Genomic DNA, 21,169 nt, shown 5'->3' with positions numbered 1-21,169 from the left:
GGGCATTGTGGGTAATGGGCTATAGTTATACCTCTTTTGAGTTTTAGTAAAATAGATACGGGTCTGGATGAAGGCAACCTATTTAAAAAAGGTTTAGCTTGATGTTATTAATGGAATTTGCACCATGATCTTCCAAACAAGGCTGCTTTTTGATATTAAAAAAACAACAAAAAAACCCAACCCAGTGCTGCTCACGTTTAGAAAGAAATTGAAGGCTTTTCAACTGGTTAACATATTTGAAAGCAAAGGAGACAGAAACTGGAGGGGAAAAGAGAGGAAGAAAAATTGCTTGTGGTTAACAGGGAATTTTTAATAATTTAAAACTGAAGGCTGAAAACACTTAAATATTCCATGTGCTAGTGGTGATTATACAAATCACATCAATGTCTTGTACAAGGCACTTGGTACCCCAAATGTGTCCTTGTGAATGTTTTCAGCTAAGAAGCTGAAAATAAAGATGAGCTTTTACCATCTGCTTGAAATACCATTCATGACAGATATAGAAACTGATTGGCAGATATGACTAATTAATAAGTTATTATTTGTTAATGCTTTGAAGTTTGCAGGCTTTGGCTGCCTGGTGTCACTGCAGTGGTGCACAGAAGTGCTTCACAATTACTCTTCCTTGATGTTTATTCCCGAGTTCTGACTGATATGGTGAGAAGTAGTAAAGAATAACAGCCCATCAGGTTACTCCTCTTACAGGCTATGCACTGGGTGAGACAGGCTGCTCAGAGCAGGCTGTAACAGCACTTTATTCACCTCAAATATGGTTGTAATAGAATGAATTATGGAATTTAAATAAGCCCTTGTGTTTACCTAATGTGATGTAATTGATCCTCTATCAAGTATTTGTCAGAAGAAATTGAGTACCTAAGTTTGTCACAGACCCACAAAAATAATTTGGGTTAAAGAGAACCTCCAGAGGACATCCACTCCAACTCTTTGTCCAAAACGTGTCTGTTTAGATGAGACTGCTTAGTATCCAGCTGAGTCTTGAACACAACTGCAAGGACAGAGATTCCACAGCCTCCTAGGGCCACCTGTTCCAGTATTCCACCACTGCCATTATTATAATAAACAGAAAAACTAAATACAGCACCCTTTTTCTATATAAGTAGCGTATTGGCCGGTGCCGCTCGCTCAGGTCGGTATCTCGGTGTTCGGGGCTCCCTGCCCCGGGAGCGTCCCGCAGGTACCGAGCGCAGGGCAAGGGTCGCTGCTGCTGCTGCTGTTGGGCTGTCCTGGGCACGGCAGCCCCGGCTCCCGCCTCGCGTGTCTCTGTCACGGGTGTAACAGCCAGCGGAGAGCTCGGACAAGCAAAATGCGCAGTTCACTTTCCTTTCTTGCCCCTTACAAACAGCACAGCGCGCACCGAGCCCTGAGGCGGGGCTGCCCCGCCCGCGCTGGTGCTGCTCCTGCTCCTGATGGTCACGAACAGCCCCGCTACTCCCCTCGCAGCTCTACCCCCGAGGCGGCTCTGGAGCAGAAGCCGCTTCAGTTTCGGAGCCGGGGCTGCGCTGGGATTCCCTCGGGAGCGTTCCCGGCTCCCGCCGCCACGGCCGCTCCCCGCAGGACGCTTTGCCCGGCTCCAACATGGCGACCCCGCCCTTGCGCCCGGGCTCTCCCTGCCCGGTTCCAAGATGGCGGCCCCGCTCCCCCGGGCGCTCCCCCGCGCCCCCGCCCCTTCCCGGGCCCTCCTGCGCGCGCGCGGCCCCACCTCACTTCCGCTTGTGCAGCAGCCATTTTGCCTTTCCGCCGCCGCTGCTGCCCGATCTTCTCCCTCCCTCCCGCCGCCGCGGGCCGCTACACTCCAGTTCCCCCCCCGGGCGCGGCTCCCGCCGGACCGGGGCCGATCCCGACCCCCCTCCCCTTATCCCGGGAGGCTCCTCCGCAGCCCGGGCGCGGGGGCGGCACCCGCGCCCCTTGCCGCGCGATGTCCAGCGAGGAGAGCTACCTGGCCATCCTGCGGTACCTGACGAACGAGCGGGAGCCGTACGCGCCGGGCACGGAGGGCAACGCCAAGCGGAAGATCCGCAAGGCCGCCGCCTGCTACGTGGTGCGCGGCGGCACCCTGTACTACCAGCGGCGGCAGCGCGACCAGCAGCGCTTCGCCGAGCTGGAGGTGGTGCTGCAGGCCGAGCGCCGCGCCCGCCTCATCCGCGCCGCGCACCTGGCGCCCGACGGCGCGCACCGCACCCGGCTGCAGACCTGGCAGGGGCTCTCGCAGAAGTACTGGTGGAGAGGTGAGCCCGGGGCGGGGGCGGCTGCGGGCACCGAGACAGCGAACCGCGGCTGGAAGGGACGCGGTGGGTCCCTGGGTCATCCCAGGCATGGCACAGGACCGCGTCCCGGCGGTTCTTGAGCGTCTCCCCCGGTGGAAACTCACGGCCTCTCGGGGCAGCCTGTGCCGGCGCACAGCCACCTTTACAATTTGTCCTCGTGTTCACGTGGAACTCCCGTGCTTTGGTTTCTTTTTGTTCGTTTCTTCTTGTGCCATTGCTTGGCACCACCGGGACCTTGCTCCATGCTCCTGACACCTCTGCTTAGATGTTTATACACATTAATGCGGTGCCCTGTCAGTCGTCTCGTGTCAAGGCTGACCGTGTGCAGTTCCCTCAGCCTTTCCTTGTAAAAGGGACGATTCAGTCCATCAGTCATCTTTGCTGCCCTCCTGTACCCGCCCCAGGAGTCCCATGTCTCCCTTCTACTGGAGGGATGTCCGTGTGCCCTCCCTGCCGGGACCAGGAGGGGACTGTCCCTTGCCGTGACCGGTGCCTTTAAAGGCCACCTCGAGCACGTGCTTTGTGGGCAGTGACACTGTGTCACACCCCGAGGGGCAGGGCTCGCTCTGCACGGTACCTCTCGGTCAGCAAATTATCCAGGGCTGCTCGTCTGGCCGTGGTACCTTGAATATCTGCAAACACAGAGTACAGCTGTCCCCTCCAGGTACTGCACGCAGCCCAGGTAAGGCAGTGACATCTCAACGGTGCCCTTGGGATAAGGTGATAATCCAGTCCACATGGGCTGGGGTAGCTCTGTACCTCATTCATGCATATGCTGGTGTTCGTGTTAAAGTACTACAGCTGCCAGTGGTGGCCGTGCTGGCACTCATTGTTTTATTTGTCTCTTTCTTGCAATGAGAAGCTGAAAAGACCAGACTAATTCTCAGCTGGGTCCTGAGTGATGCCACAGCTGTTACAAATGGTGGTGCCTGAACAGCAGTAATTCCCAATTGGGACTTTATTTTGCCTGAGGGAATGACTTGATATCTTGTTCCCTTTGGATTTGGAGTTCTACTTTTAGCCCTAGGTATCCATCAAACAAATTGCCTGCTTTTCACTTGCCATGGGCCCAGTGTGTGTCTGCATTGCTTCTCTTGTTCCGCTCTTTTCATCCACCAGCAAGTCTGTAATTCCAGCTTTAGTTTTCCCTATTTTCAGTTGGAGAGATTTTGCTGTAGCTGCAGCCAGTCCCTCCAGTCCAGATCTCAATGACTTGATGATCTTTTTGTATGAAGAGGGGATTTGGCATCTCAAAGCTAATATACCCATTCTGGATGGTGCTTTCCTTGCCTTTATCTGCATTCTCATTGTCTGCCCAGCATTGCACTGTTCTGGCATCTTCCTGTGCTGGAAACTTCCTCCATGGGTCTCAGTGTAGCTTCTGTTTGTCAGGAGAAGGCACTCTGTGTTCTTTTGATCTTGCTGATCACCTTTATTTGCACACCCTAAATCCTCTTGCTTCTCTTACACTGAGAACACTAAAATTCATTCCATGCTTTCAGTTCAAGTTTTATGTTTCTTACACGTGTCTCCCTTAAAACAATGTTTTCCCTGCCATTACAGTGCTCTCTGGCTGCTGGGGACAGCAGCTTTGGCTGCTGTCAGCCTGAGGTGGCCATCAGCCTGGTGTGTGTTCTGTAACTGCAAGGCCATGGGCTGGAGAATGCCTCAGGGGCCAGGAAGGGTGTTAGGGATGTGATCTGCAGGCCAGATCTCCTTCTATTTCAGATGAAATCAAGGAGATGTACAAATTGTTAAAATGGACATTAATATCTCAGGTTGCCTTAAGTCTCTGTTTTCCTGATCCTTACAGAGAGAGATATTTAATGATAGTGCAAGTCATGCTCTGAGGAGATGTGAGCAAGCAAGTCTTGGTCTGTGTCAGCAAAGTTTTGAGCAGTGCTGGATTTTAAGCCATAGAGGCCCAGCTGCTGTATATGCTTTTATATTGTCCTAGTGAAGAGAACAAATTTGGATTGAAAGCCGCGCACGGAAAATGCCGTGGGATCCAGAAGGGGACCCTGCACTCAGGACCTGCTGAGGATCTGACATTATTTACAGAATTGCAGAATGTGCTGAGCTGGAAGGGACCCACAAGGATCACTGAATACAACTCCTGGCTTGCACAGGACCATCCCCAAAAGTCACAAGAGTCATTCCTGAGAGCACTGTCCAAACACTTCCTGAACTCTGCCAGGCTTGGTGCTGTGACTGCTTCCATGGGGAGCCTGTTCCAGGGCCCAGCCACCCTCTGGGTGAAGAACCTGTTCCCAAAATCCTACCTAAACCTCCCCTGACACAAATTCAGGCTATTTCCTTGGGTGCTGTCATTTATACTTGGTTCCACTGGTTAAAGTACTGGAGGGAAATTGATTTATTTAAATTCCAAAATCATAAGCAATTGATTTAAATCAGTGGTAATAGTACCTATCAGTGTCATTGCATATAGCACAGTTGATCCCAATTTTGCAAAAGCTCGTAAGTGAGCCTTCCAATTTTTGTCCTCTTCAGGAGAAACAAGCCATTTGTGTGGGCTAAATACAGGGTTATATTACATTTGTCATTGATGTGGGATGATGAGACTGAATGTCTAAGTATCTTTTTTTTTTTTAACCTTAATAATCTTTCTAGGAGGGTTTGCTTGATGTAGTGACATTCTAAATGTTCTATCTCAAATTAGCAGTAGAGACAATATTATGCAATGGTGTGAGAAACTCAGAATTGGTAATATTGCATCAGAGAGGGAGAGTGTAGGTGGCTGACTTTATTTTGCTTGGTTAGTATGTAATATTTTTGATTATTAATTATTGATGTTGAGCTAATTTTCTACATAATTATTTGTTTATAGTAAATTGAATTAAGATTAGAAGCCTAATCAAGCTCCATTGATTTTTCTTAGGTATTCTTAAGCAGGTTAAGGATTACATTAAAGAATGCAGCAAGTGCCAGGAAAAGCTAGACCGCTCCAGATCTCTCTCAGATCCTTCTGAAATGCTGGAGGAGCTAGGACTGGATGCAAAATCTCATGAAGACAGTAATGAAACAGATGATGAATTGAGTAACACAGCATCAATCCCAGCAGCATCCCCAAAGCCTGTGAAGAAGAAACCAATAGCAAAGCACGAGCTTGTGTTTGTAAGTACTGTTGTTTGCATCTGAATGGATTTGCAATTTCTATTACTGCATTCTTGGTTATGGACTTCTTTTCCATTGTTGTGATAATCTTGTAACAATAAGACTGTACATTTTGCCAAAGATATTGAATATGTAGAAATGGGATACTGGTGTATATGTTATGAAATTAATTATAGGACATAATTACTGAGAAATAAAATCATGCTATATATTATGCATCTAGAATCTAAGATAAAATTAGTGGCAAAATTGCCATTGCTTACAATTGCCATCACATACAAGATTCTTATGAGCTCTGTATTTTTCCTTAATAAATGATGAAATAGTAATATATAAAATTCTTGTTCATAATTGCAAACCCACATCCACATAAAGACATTTGAATTTCTAAACTTTTTCAGACTGTAGCATAGAAAAATACAATCAAAGAGCTGTTTGAATGTGTCTTCCCATTTTTTCAGTCTGTTTTAATTGTGTTTGGAGGGAGGGTGAAACTTAAAGAAGGAAAGCAATAGTAAAGTTAAGCTCTATATTCTACAGGCTTGAACTGATTGTATGGTTGCAGAAAATAATCCTTTTCTGTGTTTCAGTGTGAATGCTTGAAAAGGCACAATCTAAATGTAATGAAGTTCTCAAATGTTGTTTATGACAGGTTGACAGTAAGGGCCTTGTGAAGCAGTCATCTTCCAAACATTGTCTGTCAGTCTTAAACCAACTGAATCAGCAGAGGCTTTCCAATCAGTTCTGTGATGTGACTTTGCTGATTGAAGGAGAGGAGTACAAAGCTCACAAATCTGTCTTGGCAGCCAACAGCGAGTACTTCCGAGAGCTCTTCATTGAAAAGGGAGCTGTCACTAGTCATGAAGCTGTAGTGGATCTGTCAGGTGAATTGCTGTGGGTTTCAAAGCTAGAAATCATAATATTCTAAGGTGTACAGTGTGTAATTCAGTCTTTTTTGGATGTTGAAGACAACCAAATTTTATCTTGCTTTTTTCTCTGTTTTAATCTAAAAGTATTTTGTGTAGATCATAATGCAAAAGTGATCGCTCTGATTTTGCCTAATCTGATTTTCCATGGATTGTGGTATTTAATCTTAACATTTCTGAGAAGCTTTTGATGGATTTTTACCTTGCTTAGGCCTGTTTCCTCCTTGTATTAGTTACAAACACTAAAAGGAACAAAATCAAGTGCTTGAGTACATCAGGCAGGGATGTTGACGAGCTGCTTGGAGAGTTGTTTAACTTAACAAATGCTAAATTGCTTCTTATTTTTTTATGAAGCAGAATTTTACATGTCTGCTTTCTCAGACCTGGTACATGCAATACAGGAGCTAAAATATATGTTCTAAAAATAGCTTTGTAGTGATGAAGAGTAATGTACAAAACATAAGGCTTCTGCATTGCTTTCTCATTTATTAACTGTCTCTGCATGAATAATAGGCATGCATGAACAGTAATTTTCTCATAGGATGGTCCAGAAGCTTCCCCACATTAAATATTTGATTTATTAATTATGCAACTGTGGACAGTTATACCAAATTCTTATATTTCAGCATTTCTATCTATATATCCATATTTTTATTGTTTTCAATAGCTACTTCCTTATTTTTCTGCCACATGGCTTGTTACTTAAGACCTGAGTACTTTCTGAATGTAGCAGATCCAGAAAGACTTCGGTTCAGTTCATGTCCTTCAAAAGTATTGTGGCTCTCCCAGCATCTTGAAATATTCCTCAAAGAATTTTATTGTGAAACTCTTTAAGTACAACTTAGTTATTGGAAAAATTGTCTGAGCTTACCCACATGAGGAGGAAGCTGTAGCGTAAATGACAATTAATTGAGTGCCAGTGATGGGCTTGTTATTTCCAAGTGTGTTTTGCTCTGAATTTCAGACTTAACTGTATCAAAGGTGAACTGTTGATTCCTCATGGGATCTTTTGGGGTAATTTCAGGTCATCATTATGTGCTCTAATATCTTGTTTTACTCCTGGTAGGTTTCTGCAAGTCCAGTTTCCTGCCTTTATTGGAATTTGCTTATACTTCAGAATTAACGTTTGACTTCTGTAGCATGGCAGAAGTGGCCATGCTCGCCCGGCATCTCTTCATGTCAGAGGTCCTTGAAATCTGTGAGAATGTGCACAAACAGATGGAAGAGAAACAAATTACAGTGTACCAAAAGGGAGATATCCAAACAGTAGAGTCAACACAAAATTTAGCAGAGCAGGCTGAAGTGCAGGTGCAGCCCATGGATGGTGTTGAGCAGCCTAAACTCACAGCCAGTGAAGTGCCAGTAGCTGTGAATGGAGCTCCTTCCTCTGCTGGGACAGAGGAGGCAGCAGCACCCCAGCCTGACCTCCTGCACCCAGAGCCTCTGGAGGCCACTGCAGGTGATCCTTCCAAGGCTGTGGAACGGTGTGAAACAACTGAAAATTACATCAAGATCCAGCTGGTGGAGAGCATTCCAAACAGCCTCTACAACAGACTCGGCACCGAGCCATCGGCTGTGGAAGCCATGGACACACAGAGCCAAGGGGAAACTGAGGCAGCTCAAAATCAGAGTGATAAAGCACATGTGGATTCTGCTTCTGAAGACTCCTCAGAGACACTCAAGCAAAGAAGTGATGAGCAGAGCAGCTCCATTTCCCAGCCAGAGAGCCTTGCTTCCAGCCAGGATGATACTTACAAAAGCAAGCTTCGCCAGCGCTCTGTCACTGAGGGGGGATACATCAGGCTGCATAAAGGAATTGAAAAAAAACTGCAGAATAGAAAGACAAATCCTAAATCTGCAGTGCAGCAGGTATTCTGTGTCATTAGAGTAATTTCTAAGCTGTGACAGTTGGGCAAACAAAATCCCAAAAGCATTGACTTGGCTTCAGTATTCCTTCCATATTGAAGGTCCTTAGAATGCTCGGTGGCCACAATCTAGGTTGAGTATCTTCTCACAACTTCTTATGGTTGGACAGAAGTTGTATCATCTCCCCAAAATCCTTAATGATCTATGAATTTAATTCTAAGCTAGCTCATGTGTATGTCAGTCATAGACACATAAATTTATCTATTAGAGAAGTGAGATCCTACATTTGTTCAGATTTGAGAACAACATTGGGAATGAAAAATTTTACATCCCATGTCGATCTTAAGATGTAGTAATGAGTCACAATAATGCATTCCTGCTACCTTCTGATTGGGGTCAATGAGAAGAAAGGTCCAAAGAGCAAAAAAACTTGTTAAAAACTCTAGCACCTGAACATACTAAATGTTAAGTAATTGAACTAGCTCCAATCACAATTTTCTTTTTTTTTATGAAACGGTGTTATTACTCTTTCCCCTTTGAGAGCCTTTCCTCCTTCAGTGCCTCTGGATAGTTGGCAGTCATCTCACTGGGCATCATGCATTTAGTTTGTGACAGAGTGCACTTCACTGCATGTTGGCCAAGTCTTCTGAAGAGCTATTAATAATTATATTATAATTTCCAAAGGAGTCCTGAGAGTTTTGTGTACCAGAGCCACCAGTCCCACACACAGGACAATAATGTGGTATCATTACAGCACCCTAGTAGAAACAGTAGAATTAGTATCTTTTTACAGAAGGACAGCTTAAAGCCCAGATGCTAAAAGTAGCACAATCAAAATACTTGAGCAACCTATTTATGCTGATTGAAGAGCACCGCAGTTTTGTTCTCTTTTGGGAAGGGGAATATGGAATATTTACTTTTGGGAATAGTTCCTGTTATGTATTTTGCAGTTTTTAAATCCAGATCCTTGGCAGATGAAGTGCACAGATCTATGGAAAAAATAAATTAGTTTGGATGACTGCTCAAGGTTGGAGTCAGGAACAGGCTTCTGCTTTCCTAACTTGTTTTGTAGCCTTTAGTGTTTTCTGCATCCCTCAACTCCCCCTGTGGCATGGGATTTCATATAAGCATTGGGAAGGAGACACTCTCCTGAGTTCCCAGTTTTGATGCTGGGAGAATAATGGGAAAGAGATTGCAGGAAAAATGCTTCTGGTTTAAATTACAGTACTTGCACCTGACATGGAGATATTGGAATGAGGTGTGCTTTGTAGGAATTAATTCTTTTCCTAGCTCTTACTAATCCTGTACTGAATAAAATTATTTTTGTGGCTTCACAGTTTAGCCAAGTTTGCATAATTTTTCAGAGCAACAGGAAATTTTTTTAAAATACATTAAAAATTTGAGTTTCAATTTGGTTTTCAGAGGCATGGAAGGGCTGGCATGTTTTCAAAACCTGCTAGATACCTCACTTGTTGGGTATTAGAAGAAGTCATGTGAGACTCCATTTTCTTAATGCAGGAAAAGCCAAATCTTTATTCACATACCTTATTTTATACAGGTTTCACAGACCTTTTGTTTGACACCCATGGATTAGTAGCTTTCTTGCCACCTAATTCATTGGTTAGTAAATAGTATTTTACTTGTCTATCAAATCTCTCTATTCCTGGATTGTTTACATACTTTTTCTGCTGGTTCTCAGTGGACAAATCCTTGCTATTGTAGGTGCATTTGTTTTTCACCCTCAGAGTAGATTGTTAATAAATGTCTCATTCTCAAAATGGCTTAATATGGGAACTTGCAAACTGCTCGATAGCTGCCCTTAGAAGAAGTGACAGGGCAGTTCTGGCAGTTTAGCAAAGTGAGGCTTTGGTTTCACAAGGCCTTTCTTTTATAGTTCTTCTACCTGTCTACAACAGTTGGGAGAGCAGGATGAAGAAATTGGGATGCCTGTACTTCCTTCCCTTGCCTTATTCTCAGGAACCCAAAGGGGACACACACCTGATACAGGGCATTTCAACCTGATCGCTTAGAATTTGGTTTCTAAAGAGTTTGGCAGCAAGTTTCTACAAAGGAAGATGAGATTATCAGCTCCAGGTAGCACTAGCATATGTGCCAATACCACATAAAAAACCCACTAGTGCCTTATTCCTAGATAATCTCTAGGAAAGCTGGAATGCTCTCAACTTGATAGAGTACTGCCAGTCAGGATTTCTGTGATTCTTCTGTAACTGTCTTGTAGCTGTCACTCAGGCACTGACTCAGGGCTGGAGAGTTCATTGTCCCTGAACTGGTAAGTCACTGCGTGACCATCCTCATAGTAAGCTTATGGTTTTAAAAAAGAATGGTTTTTCACTCACCTTGACATCTGTAGTTTAGTAGTGAACTGAAACAAGGTAACTTTCATGCAGCTAAGTCAGCTGAACACAATTAGGAGGTATTACAGAAAAACAGAACATCAGCTTTTAGTGCAAACTTTCAGACAAGGCATGAAGTACAATGCAGTAAAATTCATTAATAGGTTCTGGTTTTCCAACTTAGGTTGCCATGAAGCTGGTACAAAGAGGGAAAAAAATGAAACAGCCCAAAAGAGAGACCACAGAAAATAACGAAGTGGAGGCACAGCACAAGTGCACTGACTGTGGAATGGTGTTCCAGCGGCGCTATGCACTCATAATGCACACACTGAAACATGAAAGGTCTAAAGAATATAAATGCCCAGTAAGTTGAGGGGTTGGGTTTGGTTTTTTTTCTGTGTAAATCTTCCTCCTTATGAAAATTAATTCTGTAATTATATTAGTAATTATATTTGTTGCCTTTTTTGGTATATGTATTTATTTTCCTTACTAATTTCAGAGTTGGATATAGCCTTGATCTGGCTGGGGTGAAGTAGAATGGAGTGCAGCCACTTGGCCTGACAGTAGTGTGTGACTTGCTGCTCAAGACAGTGCTAGCATGGGATTTGCTTTTAACCCTACCAGTGAATTTGTGTTTAGTCTAGACTGGAAGTTAATCTCACTGGGAAGTGATCGGTGGTTCTGTCAGTAGCCATAAAATAAAAATATACAACTCTTCGTTAACCTCAGGAGTTGGGTTATAGAGTTAACTCATCATATTACTGCACTTCAAACATTTGATTACTTCTGGTTGGTTTTTTTTAGTAATTCTGCATGTTACATGCACAGTGAGTTTGTGTGTTGTCTGTCCCAGCTGTGTAAGAAGGAGTTCCAGTACGGCGCGTCGCTGCGGGCGCACCTGGTGCGGCACACGCGGAAGACGGAGGCCGGCGCTGCGGCCGGGGGGCCCGAGGGGAGCGGCATGTCCTCGGTGAAAGGCAGGACCAAACGGGAATTCGTGTGTGACATCTGTGGGAGGACTCTGCCCAAGCTCTATTCCCTCAGAATACATATGCTTAAACATACAGGTGTCAAACCCCACGCGTGCAAGGTAAAGTCCTTTCGCTCTCTAATCACATTTGTCATGTTCTCTATTACCAATGTTTTGGTATCGATGCTCTGCTTAAGTTTATGTTAGTCTTGTTCACCTCACTTGGTCACTTCACAATAGGGAAAACTAGTGTAACATTCATGATGAAATTGCTTACAGTCCAAGAGTGAGAAAACTAGAATGAGTATGAGTTGTGCAAGTTGATATTCTAGTGTCTAGAAAAATGTCTTCCTTTGATTATTCCTTTTTTTAATAGACCAGTTCTATCACTGCTGGAGAATCACAGACTTGTCCATACTAGTTCCCAGGAGATACAGGAGGTTTTGTTCTGTTTGAAGTTAAACACCTATTACATAATTAGTTTTATTTGTCCTATTCCACCACGTATGGATTTTTTTTAGGTTTGTGGAAAGACCTTTACGTATAAGCATGGATTGAAAATGCACTTAGCTCTCCATGAAGTACAGAAACAGTTCAAGTGTGACTTGTGTGAAAAGTCTTTTGTCACAAAAAGAAGTCTTCAGGAGCACATGAGCATCCATACAGGTAAGTGATGAGAAAGGGAATCCTTTTCCTTTTTTTGGCTATTTTATGCTGCTGAACTTTAATGTTGCTCTTCAGTGTCAAAAGAAACTGTTTAAAAAAAATAAATGGTAGTTTGTTCTTTTTCTTCTGGTCAGGCAGCTGAGGTAGAGGTCAGTGGTCATTTGTGGTCATTTTCTGGGGCTAATCCATAGTTTAGTGTTATTATGCAAATGTTCTGTACAAGAACGGGGAATTGTGGTTGGTCTGTTCCTGTGGATTTATGTACGTATTTAATGCCTGCATCATGTCAGTTCAACAGGAAATAGGCAACAGGCTGGAATGTTCTAATGCACTTCATCTCCCAGCCTGTCCTTTTACAGGAAAACATGCTAAGTTAAATCTCTCAGAATATCCAGATATGTTTTACACGATGTTCTGTACTAATAATGACATTTTGTAAAGCCTAGTGTCTGGAAAGATCTTAGCATAGGAAAGATGGCAATATAATAATTCAATACAAGCAGAGTTTTAAAATTGTAATTTGTAAAGGTTGTCTGTGTTTCTGGTTTTCTGGGCTGAGCAGAATCAAGAGAGATACTCAGTTAGTATCTCTTTTTGTTCCTGAAATTAAGGTATTTGTATTAGTAGTCATCAGTCCTGTGTTGATGAAATGGAGTAAAAACTTTTATTTTAAGGTGTTTTTCCACAAATGCAAGATATAAGCAGTAGTCCATAAGCAATGCTGTGTTTCTGAAGAAGTTGCATAATACACAAGCACAGGCACTTGTGGTTTTTTTCACACAAGAAGGCAGGTTTTTAGGCTGCTCACTCTTCCTCACTAAATCATAGTTGCAGCAATGTACCTATGTTTAAAAACATAAAATAAACTAATTTAGAGTTGCTAGTTCCCCCCCCTTGTGTATTATTACATTAGCACATACAAAATACACTTAAAAATTCCATCAGTGTGTAATTAAACAAACTTCACTTTGCAGTACTGCTCTGATTACTTAAGTTATATATGAATTAAAACCTGTCTCACAAAGCACTCCAGAGAAACGGAGGCATGGCTTGCTAACATGTTTTGTTTTGTTTTTGCTAGGAGAATCCAAATACCTTTGCTCCATCTGTGGAAAATCTTTCCACAGGGCATCAGGACTCAGTAAACACATAAAGAAACATCAGCCAAAGCCTGAAGTTCGTGGATATCAGTGTACTCAGTAAGTCAGGTGATGGGTGGGTTTGGTGGGCTTTTGTCTTGGTGTTAATGATCCCAGTCATTTTCAAGATTGAAAGCAGCTCCTTGTTGTAGCATAAAACTGTTCCACTGGCCTGGGATAAGACTTGGGGAGCATGAGAATAAAAATGCATTTTGTAAATACATGCTGGAGAGCAAAGGCTTGGTTTTAAACTGTTACCCAGCTCCAGTTTCTTGCAGCTCTTCTCTAATGACTTTGCACTGTAATTGGTGCTATAATCAGTAGCTGTGTGGGTATACAGCTTTTTTGTAGAACAGATAAAAGAGTGTAAGGTTGTGAGAGGCCAAGGGCCTTCAGCCTGGTTTGCCCTCTTGTAGTGTGACAGTGGATTTCATGGATTTGAAGCTGTAGGGTCTGCAATGTCCTGCACTTGTGTTCAGTGTTTGCTGAAACATGGCTGTGTTTAGGAACATTGCAGACTGAGACTCACTGACTGTTGCACTTCTCTTCATTATAAAACATGTATGACTACTTCAATACTGCAATGAATAACATTTGTTTTTATTCTTAATTTATTTTTATTCTATTTTATTCTTAATTTACTATTATTTACATCACAGCATTGTGGACTTTAGCAAAGCAGAAACTGTAACTGGAAAGTGTGATCTTAGTGCATTAGCAAAACATGGATACTTCTTCCGTGACCAAACAGACTATAGGGAACTTTAAGTGCCCTGCAGAAGGACAAATAATGTTTAATTTTGGAACTCACAATGATTCCCTGGGAAGCTCTGTCAGATATTAAGAGGAGTGGTACAATTTATATTATTGCCTGTAGCAACTTAAGGTTTTAAAGAAAGCAATACTCTAAAGAATTGGTTAAAGTATCTCATTGCTGCTGCGTACTAGCAAAAATAATATTTTCTAAATTATGAAAACTTATTTCAGTTCTGTCAACAATGTTTATATTTAGTGATTTTTAATACTAAAAGCATTAATTCTAAAAATACTAAAAACAGAGCTAATAGAGGGTGCACAGACACTGTTTCATGAAACATACTATGGAAGGGAATTTTAGATTTGAAGGTAAAGTATATTTATAAAACAAAAATTTTTTTACTCAAGGCAGTAGGGCCATGGATGCAAGAGGTCACCTTGACAGAGAAGATATTTTGACTCCCCAGCTTCTTCAAAACAGAGACAGTCCTTGCTGCTTTTCCAGCAAAGGTCTCTGCTAAGGATATAATTCATGTTGTCACTGGTGGTTTAGAGAGCTTCACTAAGCAATAACCAGACTTCAGTTTTTAGTTTGGTGGCTTGGAATGGAAACCTCCCTGTCAGGCTTCAGTCTGAACTTCTGGCCCAGTTGAGGGGCCATGAATTATTTTCCTAAAATGTTCCTGGAAATTTTGCAGTGAAGTATGTGTTTGATTAAACTGCAGTAATGCATGACAACGTATGGTGGTTGCTTGAATTTTTTACTTCTCTAATGGCTTTTCCAAATACACAATCCTTGGGGAGAGAGCACTAAGTGCCAACCCCATTCAAGCCCCTGAGGGGTCTTTCTGGTACTATTTTAAGTGGATGTGCAAACTGAGGATCCCTGAGAGCCCCATTTGAACTGGAGTGGTGAGACTTTCCAGCCTAGGAGGAGGTTGGTTGTGTGGCTCGAGGACTGTTACGTTTTTTTTTTTCCCTCTCTCAAAAGCAAAGTCAACTTTTTTCCTTTCCAGAATGCCCATTATTCAGGCAGTGTAATATCAAATGTTTTGTTGCTGTATGGAAGTTTTTCTCATTTTCAAATTCCCTCATTCCAGTGGTTGGTCCTGTAGAAGTTGAATCAGCCACCTTTGCTTGCTGGCATTGCTCTACCTCTGTCCTTTCTTGAGTCATGCAGCTGTTTGTTGTTACATGAGGAAGAGAGAGAGATGAGCAGCAGAATTTCTTTCAAAGGGAGAAACCATGTTTTTGATTAGATCAGACTGTAGTCTTCATACCAAGAGGAGCTGTATAGTCCAACTATGGCAAAGTATAAGTGAAGGAAAACCCTAAGTTAGCCTGGGTTAAGATGTGTACAAGCAGCAAGCTAAAGAAGAAGTATTGATACTTTCAGATGCTTTCTTGCAGGATTGTGAATTTGGGGTTTTTTATTTTCTAAAAAAACCCCCAACATTTGAGCATTAAAAATAACAAAATCCAGTTATCTTTGTGTCAGTCCTCTTTGGTTAAGGAAAGAAGCAGCTGTTACTGCCTCATAGGTTCATATGGTATAATACAAATTTCTCATGTCTCCCAGTTGTTTTGCCTTTGAATATTTACCATTAAATCTGCAGAAAGAATGTAGTTACTCAATAACAGACAAAAGGGTTTCAGAGGTCCTCAAGTTTTATTCCAAGCTTTCAAACAAGCTGCTGTTCTTTTAATTTTTTCCTAGTTTAGAGTGGGATTGTGTTTTAAATAAATACTGATGATGCAGTTGGTGTTCTCAGTCTTGAGTTGCTATTAAAGAAGAGGGTCCCAGTGCCTTTGAAATCAATGCCTTTCTTTTATGGGATGCTAAAACATCTCCTGTTACAGGTGTGACAAGAGTTTCTATGAAGCTCGGGATCTTCGGCAGCATATGAATAAACATTTAGGTGTGAAGCCATTTCAGTGTCAGTTCTGTGGGAAATGTTACAGCTGGAAGAAAGACTGGTACTCTCATGTAAAGTCTCATTCTGTCACAGACCCTTATAGGTAAGAGGAAATTAATTTAACAACTGAAATGTACCAATCAAAGTGAGGCTATAGAGATCTACAGCCTGTCAACAAGGCACTGCATAGTCCACTTTTTAAGTACCAATGGATTGATGGTGATTAGGGTCTTGAGTATTTGAGGATGCTTTACATAGTGTGGGTTGACTCCTGACTTGGGACACAGTGCTGGAACTAAGATGTGAACTCATAAGAGGATAAATACAATCAGTGCAGTCAGAAATATATGTGATCTCACTTCTCTAGAAGGGTTAGTGGAAGCTTTGTGGCTGTGGATAAGAGGAAATGTAGTTCAATCCAACAATATTACTTCTAATTATGGAACTACTTACCATATAAGACAGTATTGCCCTTAACCTTTGCCTACCATAAATAAAGTGCATTTTGGCTTAAAACACAGAAGTGTACAAAAATGGTTTTAATAGATTTCTCACATTAACACATTTTAGGTGTAATGTATGTGGAAAAGAATTTTATGAGAAAGCTTTGTACAGAAGACATGTGAAGAAAGCCACACATGGTAAAAAAGGAAGAGCAAAACAAAATCTGGAACGAGTTTGCGAGCACTGTGGAAGAAAATTCACACAGCTCCGGGAATATAGGAGACACATGAACAATCATGAAGGTATGTAGAACACAAATAGTCATTACATCCCTCAACCCCTAAAACATAATGTGCAAGGGGTAATTGTTTCTTTGAGTCTGTGTGTCCTGTCTGGCAAGAATGGAAGAGTTTTTACAGATTCTCCAGTTCTATGTGAATCCTGGTTTGGTAACTTGCTGTCAGTGATTGCCAGAGGTTGCTGTTGGGGGTCTTTCTAAAGCTCCAGTCACACACAGGGACTGTGCCAATTTGTCCTCAGTACCTGAATAGAAGAGGAACATTTTTACAAGTGACTAAGAGGGGTAAATCTGGTAAAGAATTGGATGTGGATGCGCTAAAACATTCTCCATTTTCAAAGGCACACACAGTTAACAAACTACTCTTCAGATAAGAGAATGATTGGCCTAAATTTTAAAAAGAAAAAAGGACCAGTGTTGGAAACGGATCAACTTCTTAATTTATGACAAGTGATAAATTGTATGATGTTTGGAGAAAATATGAAAACTTCCTTTTTCTTGTTAATGAATTATGTGCCTTTTTACTTTAGAGGTAAAGTATGGAACTGATTTTTGAGTATCTGGTTCTTTCAGCTGTGTTGGGAGTCTATATTCTCCTGTCCCAGGGCAAAACCTACCTTTTTTTGAAGCATGTCTTCTTTTTAAGAGCTCTTAAGAGTAAATCTGACAGCTAACTATTGAAATAGAGATTTTGTGTTTGTTTCTAAACAGCAAAAGTGTCCTATAGTAGGTACCTACCCTAAATGTACAGCAACTGTCAGAGAGGAAAAGCCAGTAGTGAGATGGTGTTTGTCACCACCACAGACCACAGAACTCAGATGTTACAAGGGAAAATAAGATCATACAAACATCAGGTGCTGTATTTGAACATATGCAGTGAAGAGGAGAGTAAAGCTGTAGGTGTACAGAAGGATTGGCAGAAGCAAAGGATGACTAGAAATGCAAGTGACAAATTCTGTGAAGTAAAACATGGCTTCAGAAAGGCATCAAAATTATCAGAATTCCATTAAGCATTGTGCAATTAAAATGAGGAAGAAACTGCATTAAAAGGAATCTTGACAAGTTTTTCAAAGTGAAGTGTTGGGTTGGGCTGGGCACTTGTGGAGAATCGTAACTACTGAATGCATTATGCTTGCATTACATGGTTACACAGAAATGGTAAAATGATGTTTTGCCACACAGCAAACATCACACTATTGCTGTGGGATCTCTTTCTTACATGGCAAACATCACAGCATTGCTGTGGGATCTCTTACACAGCAAACATCACAGCATTGCTGTGGGATCTCTTTCTTACATGCAAACATCACAGGATTGCTGTGGGATCTCTTTCTTACATGGCAAACTGTGACAGTGTTCACAGGGGTCCAAGGATGAGGGAAGAGATGAGGATTTGACTCCATGTTTCAGAAGGCTTGATTTATTATTTTATGATATATATTATATTAAAACTATATTAAAAGAATAGAAAGAAAGATTTCATCAAAAGGCTAGCTAAGAATAGAAAAAGAAGGAATGAATAACAAAGGCTTGGATCTTGAACAGAGTCTGAGCCAGCTGACTGTGATTGGCCATTAATTAGAAACCACATGAGACCAATCACAGATGCACCTGTTGCATTCCACAGCAGCAGATAATCACTGTTTACGTTTTGTTCTTGTGGCCTCTCAGCTTCTCAGGAGGAAAAATCCTAAAGAAAGGATTTTTCATAAAAGATGTCTGTGACAGCAAACATCACAGGATTGCTGTGGGATCTCTTACATGACAAACATCACAGGATTGCTGTGGGATCTCTTACACAGCAAACATCTCAGCATTGCTGTGGGATCTCTTTCTCGCATGCAAACATCACAGCATTGCTGTGGGATCTCTTTCTCACATGCAAACATCTCAGCATTGCTGTGGGATCTCTTTCTCACATGCAAACATCACAGCATTGCTGTGGGATCTCTTTCTCACATGGCAAACATCTCAGCATTGCTGTGTTCCCCACCCTGCTGCTCTCCCTGTGGCTGCAGGCCAGCGCTGTGACCTTTGCTTGCTGTGCCCCCAGGTGTGAAGCCGTTCGAGTGCCTGACGTGCGGCGTGGCGTGGGCGGACGCGCGCTCGCTGAAGCGCCACGTGCGCACGCACACGGGCGAGCGGCCCTACGTGTGCCCCGTGTGCAACGAGGCCTACATCGACGCGCGCACCCTGCGCAAGCACATGACCAAGCTCCACAGGGACTACATCCCCTGCAAGATCATGCTGGAGAAAGACACCCTGCAGTTTCACAACCAGGGGACGCAGGTGGAACACGCCATCAGCATCTTAGCCTCGGACATACAGGAGCAGGAAACCGAGATCAGCTTTGGCGCTGGCGAGGGCGAGACCGTGGTGGTGACAGGAGAGACGCTGGAAGCCATCGAAGCAGTTGCAGCTACTGAGGAGTGCACGTCGGTCTCCACCCTTTCTGACCAAAGCATCATGCAGGTGGTAAATTATGTACTGGCACAGCAGCAGGGACAGAAAATGGCTGAAGTGACGCAGGCCATTGAAACTGTAGAAGTAGAGGTGGCCCATGTAACAACAACGGAGTCGATTTAGTGTATGAGGGAGCAAGAGGGGTGAGGTTGTGTATCTGTGAGAGCCAAGTGTAAAATGGGTTACCTGAGGCTTTCAGTGATGCCTGTTTCCAAATGGTTAATCCTCAGTACTGAATGTTGTGATGACAGAATACTGCACCACGCATCAGATGGAGAAAGTACCAATACTCCAGTGTGGGCCAAGGCTTTGAAAACTGAGATTTCTATAGTGGCTGTAACTTTAAACAAAACAAAAAGGTTAAAATAATGTTTTTGTCTCATGAAGTATCATACTGTAACTTTGAAAAATTAAAAAGAAAAACATATAAAAAGGCTGCACTAAAAACTAGAAATGCACAGCTATTGGTAGTTTGTTTGTTTGTTTTGATGTGCATTTCATCAACTTTGTGAGCAAATTTCCTGTATTGGATGCTGTCTGTTTACTCCCAAGACAAGGGAGGTGGTAGAATGCTTTGTGTAGGCTTGTGCTTCATGTGGCATACAGAAAAACTGAAGCTTTTTTTCTGGGCAAATGCACCATTGGTAGTTAGTGAATCCCAGTTCTGAAGAACTTACTTAAATTCCAGGTGTGAGGGTGGCTGGTCCAAGGTTCAGCAAAATGCTGTAAAATGTTTTATAGATAATGGGCAGGTAGATGGTTGTGATCTGGTTCTCCAAGATGGTTGTGAATTGAAGTTGACCAGAGGACAGCCCACCCCAGGGAGGCTGCTTAGAGAAGCAAACTCCTTTTCTTTGTGAGGGAGGAGTTTGCACCACAGCCTCTGTGCACAGCCACATTCAGCTCCATGTTTGCTTGGAAGCTGTTGCCAGCACTGATGTGTGATCCCAGTGCAGGCAGCCTCATGAGGGATGCTTCTGTTTTTGCTTTACATTTGATGTAGAAACTGTCAAAGGAGAAAGGTCTAATGGCACACTTTTTCAGGAACTAAGGAAGTCCAGGTGGTTATGGACTGATCTTATATTGTATTGAAAGGAGGAGCCCTGCTAATTCCCAAACAGGACACATGACAATATCAGGATAGTGAAATATGAGTATCTTGGGATGGGGTAAAAATTAAATGGTCTCAAAATTACCAGAATCTCTAGAAGACCTTATTACTGCTGCTTTAAGAGAAATACTTCTAGATCCAGTTGATAGCTGATGTTACACCACATAGTTGGAAAAATCCTTACTGGGCAATCCTGCAGGTAAGTGTGAGAACAGCTGTGCTTGGCCCAGGTTTCTGTGCCCCTGGTTCAATACCACAAACAGGGCACACCTTAATCTGTACAAGTGTAGGTTCCTTTGTTGCTGTGTGGCTTTTTTAAGCAAGCAGCATGTCTGTCAAGGAAACTGAAAGTGCTTTGCATGTGAACAGTCAGAGCTGTAGTCTTTAAATTCTTCTCAGTCTATAGTGGTATCAGGTTTCCTAACCTGGACAGCAGTAAGATACCCGAGCAGCCAGAAACTTGTAATATTGCAGGGTAAATTTCGTAAAGAAAGTGACATGCATATAACTGCTACCTGTGAAACAGATCCACTGAATAAAATTTCAGCAAACCCTGTGGCAAAGTAACCACCTCATTTGAATTAGTATTTCTACTTTTCATCTTATTTAACTATGTGGATATCTGTCTACTAAGCTACAGAATGGACTGTTCTTTTTATACTTTGCAATTCTGTAGATAAGCAGTTGTTGAAAATTTTTTATGTTTGAGTCTTGGATCCAAATTAATTTGTAGATGCCTATTTCAAAAGTCAGGGTCTTATTTCAGAGAAATAATGTAGTTATTTATATATCCTGCACCCCTTTACAATTGTATTATTTTCTAATTACCAAATGGAGTAA

At 42.4% G+C, this 21,169-nt stretch overlaps 1 protein-coding gene across 1 annotated transcript; it reads left to right on the top strand.

Moving 5' to 3' along the window:
- The first annotated feature begins 1,776 nt into the window (after positions 1-1,776).
- ZBTB11 (zinc finger and BTB domain containing 11) lies at positions 1,777-20,298 on the top strand. Its single transcript, XM_054270200.1, has 11 exons — positions 1,777-2,246; positions 5,185-5,420; positions 6,073-6,304; positions 7,413-8,215; positions 10,751-10,930; positions 11,420-11,656; positions 12,058-12,202; positions 13,284-13,401; positions 15,958-16,116; positions 16,584-16,759; positions 18,809-20,298. Exons 1-11 carry the CDS (start codon positions 1,937-1,939, stop codon positions 19,339-19,341), a joined length of 3,129 nt encoding a protein of 1,042 aa, XP_054126175.1. The 5' UTR covers positions 1,777-1,936; the 3' UTR covers positions 19,342-20,298.
- The last annotated feature ends 871 nt before the right edge of the window (positions 20,299-21,169 follow it).

This window comes from Melozone crissalis, unplaced genomic scaffold (genome assembly GCF_028551555.1).
Source record: "Melozone crissalis strain CALT ecotype California unplaced genomic scaffold, PUWL_Pcris_2 ptg000009l_1, whole genome shotgun sequence".
In the NCBI taxonomy this organism is placed as follows: domain Eukaryota; kingdom Metazoa; phylum Chordata; class Aves; order Passeriformes; family Passerellidae; genus Melozone; species Melozone crissalis.
This window is presented reverse-complemented; position numbering and strand designations above follow the sequence as displayed.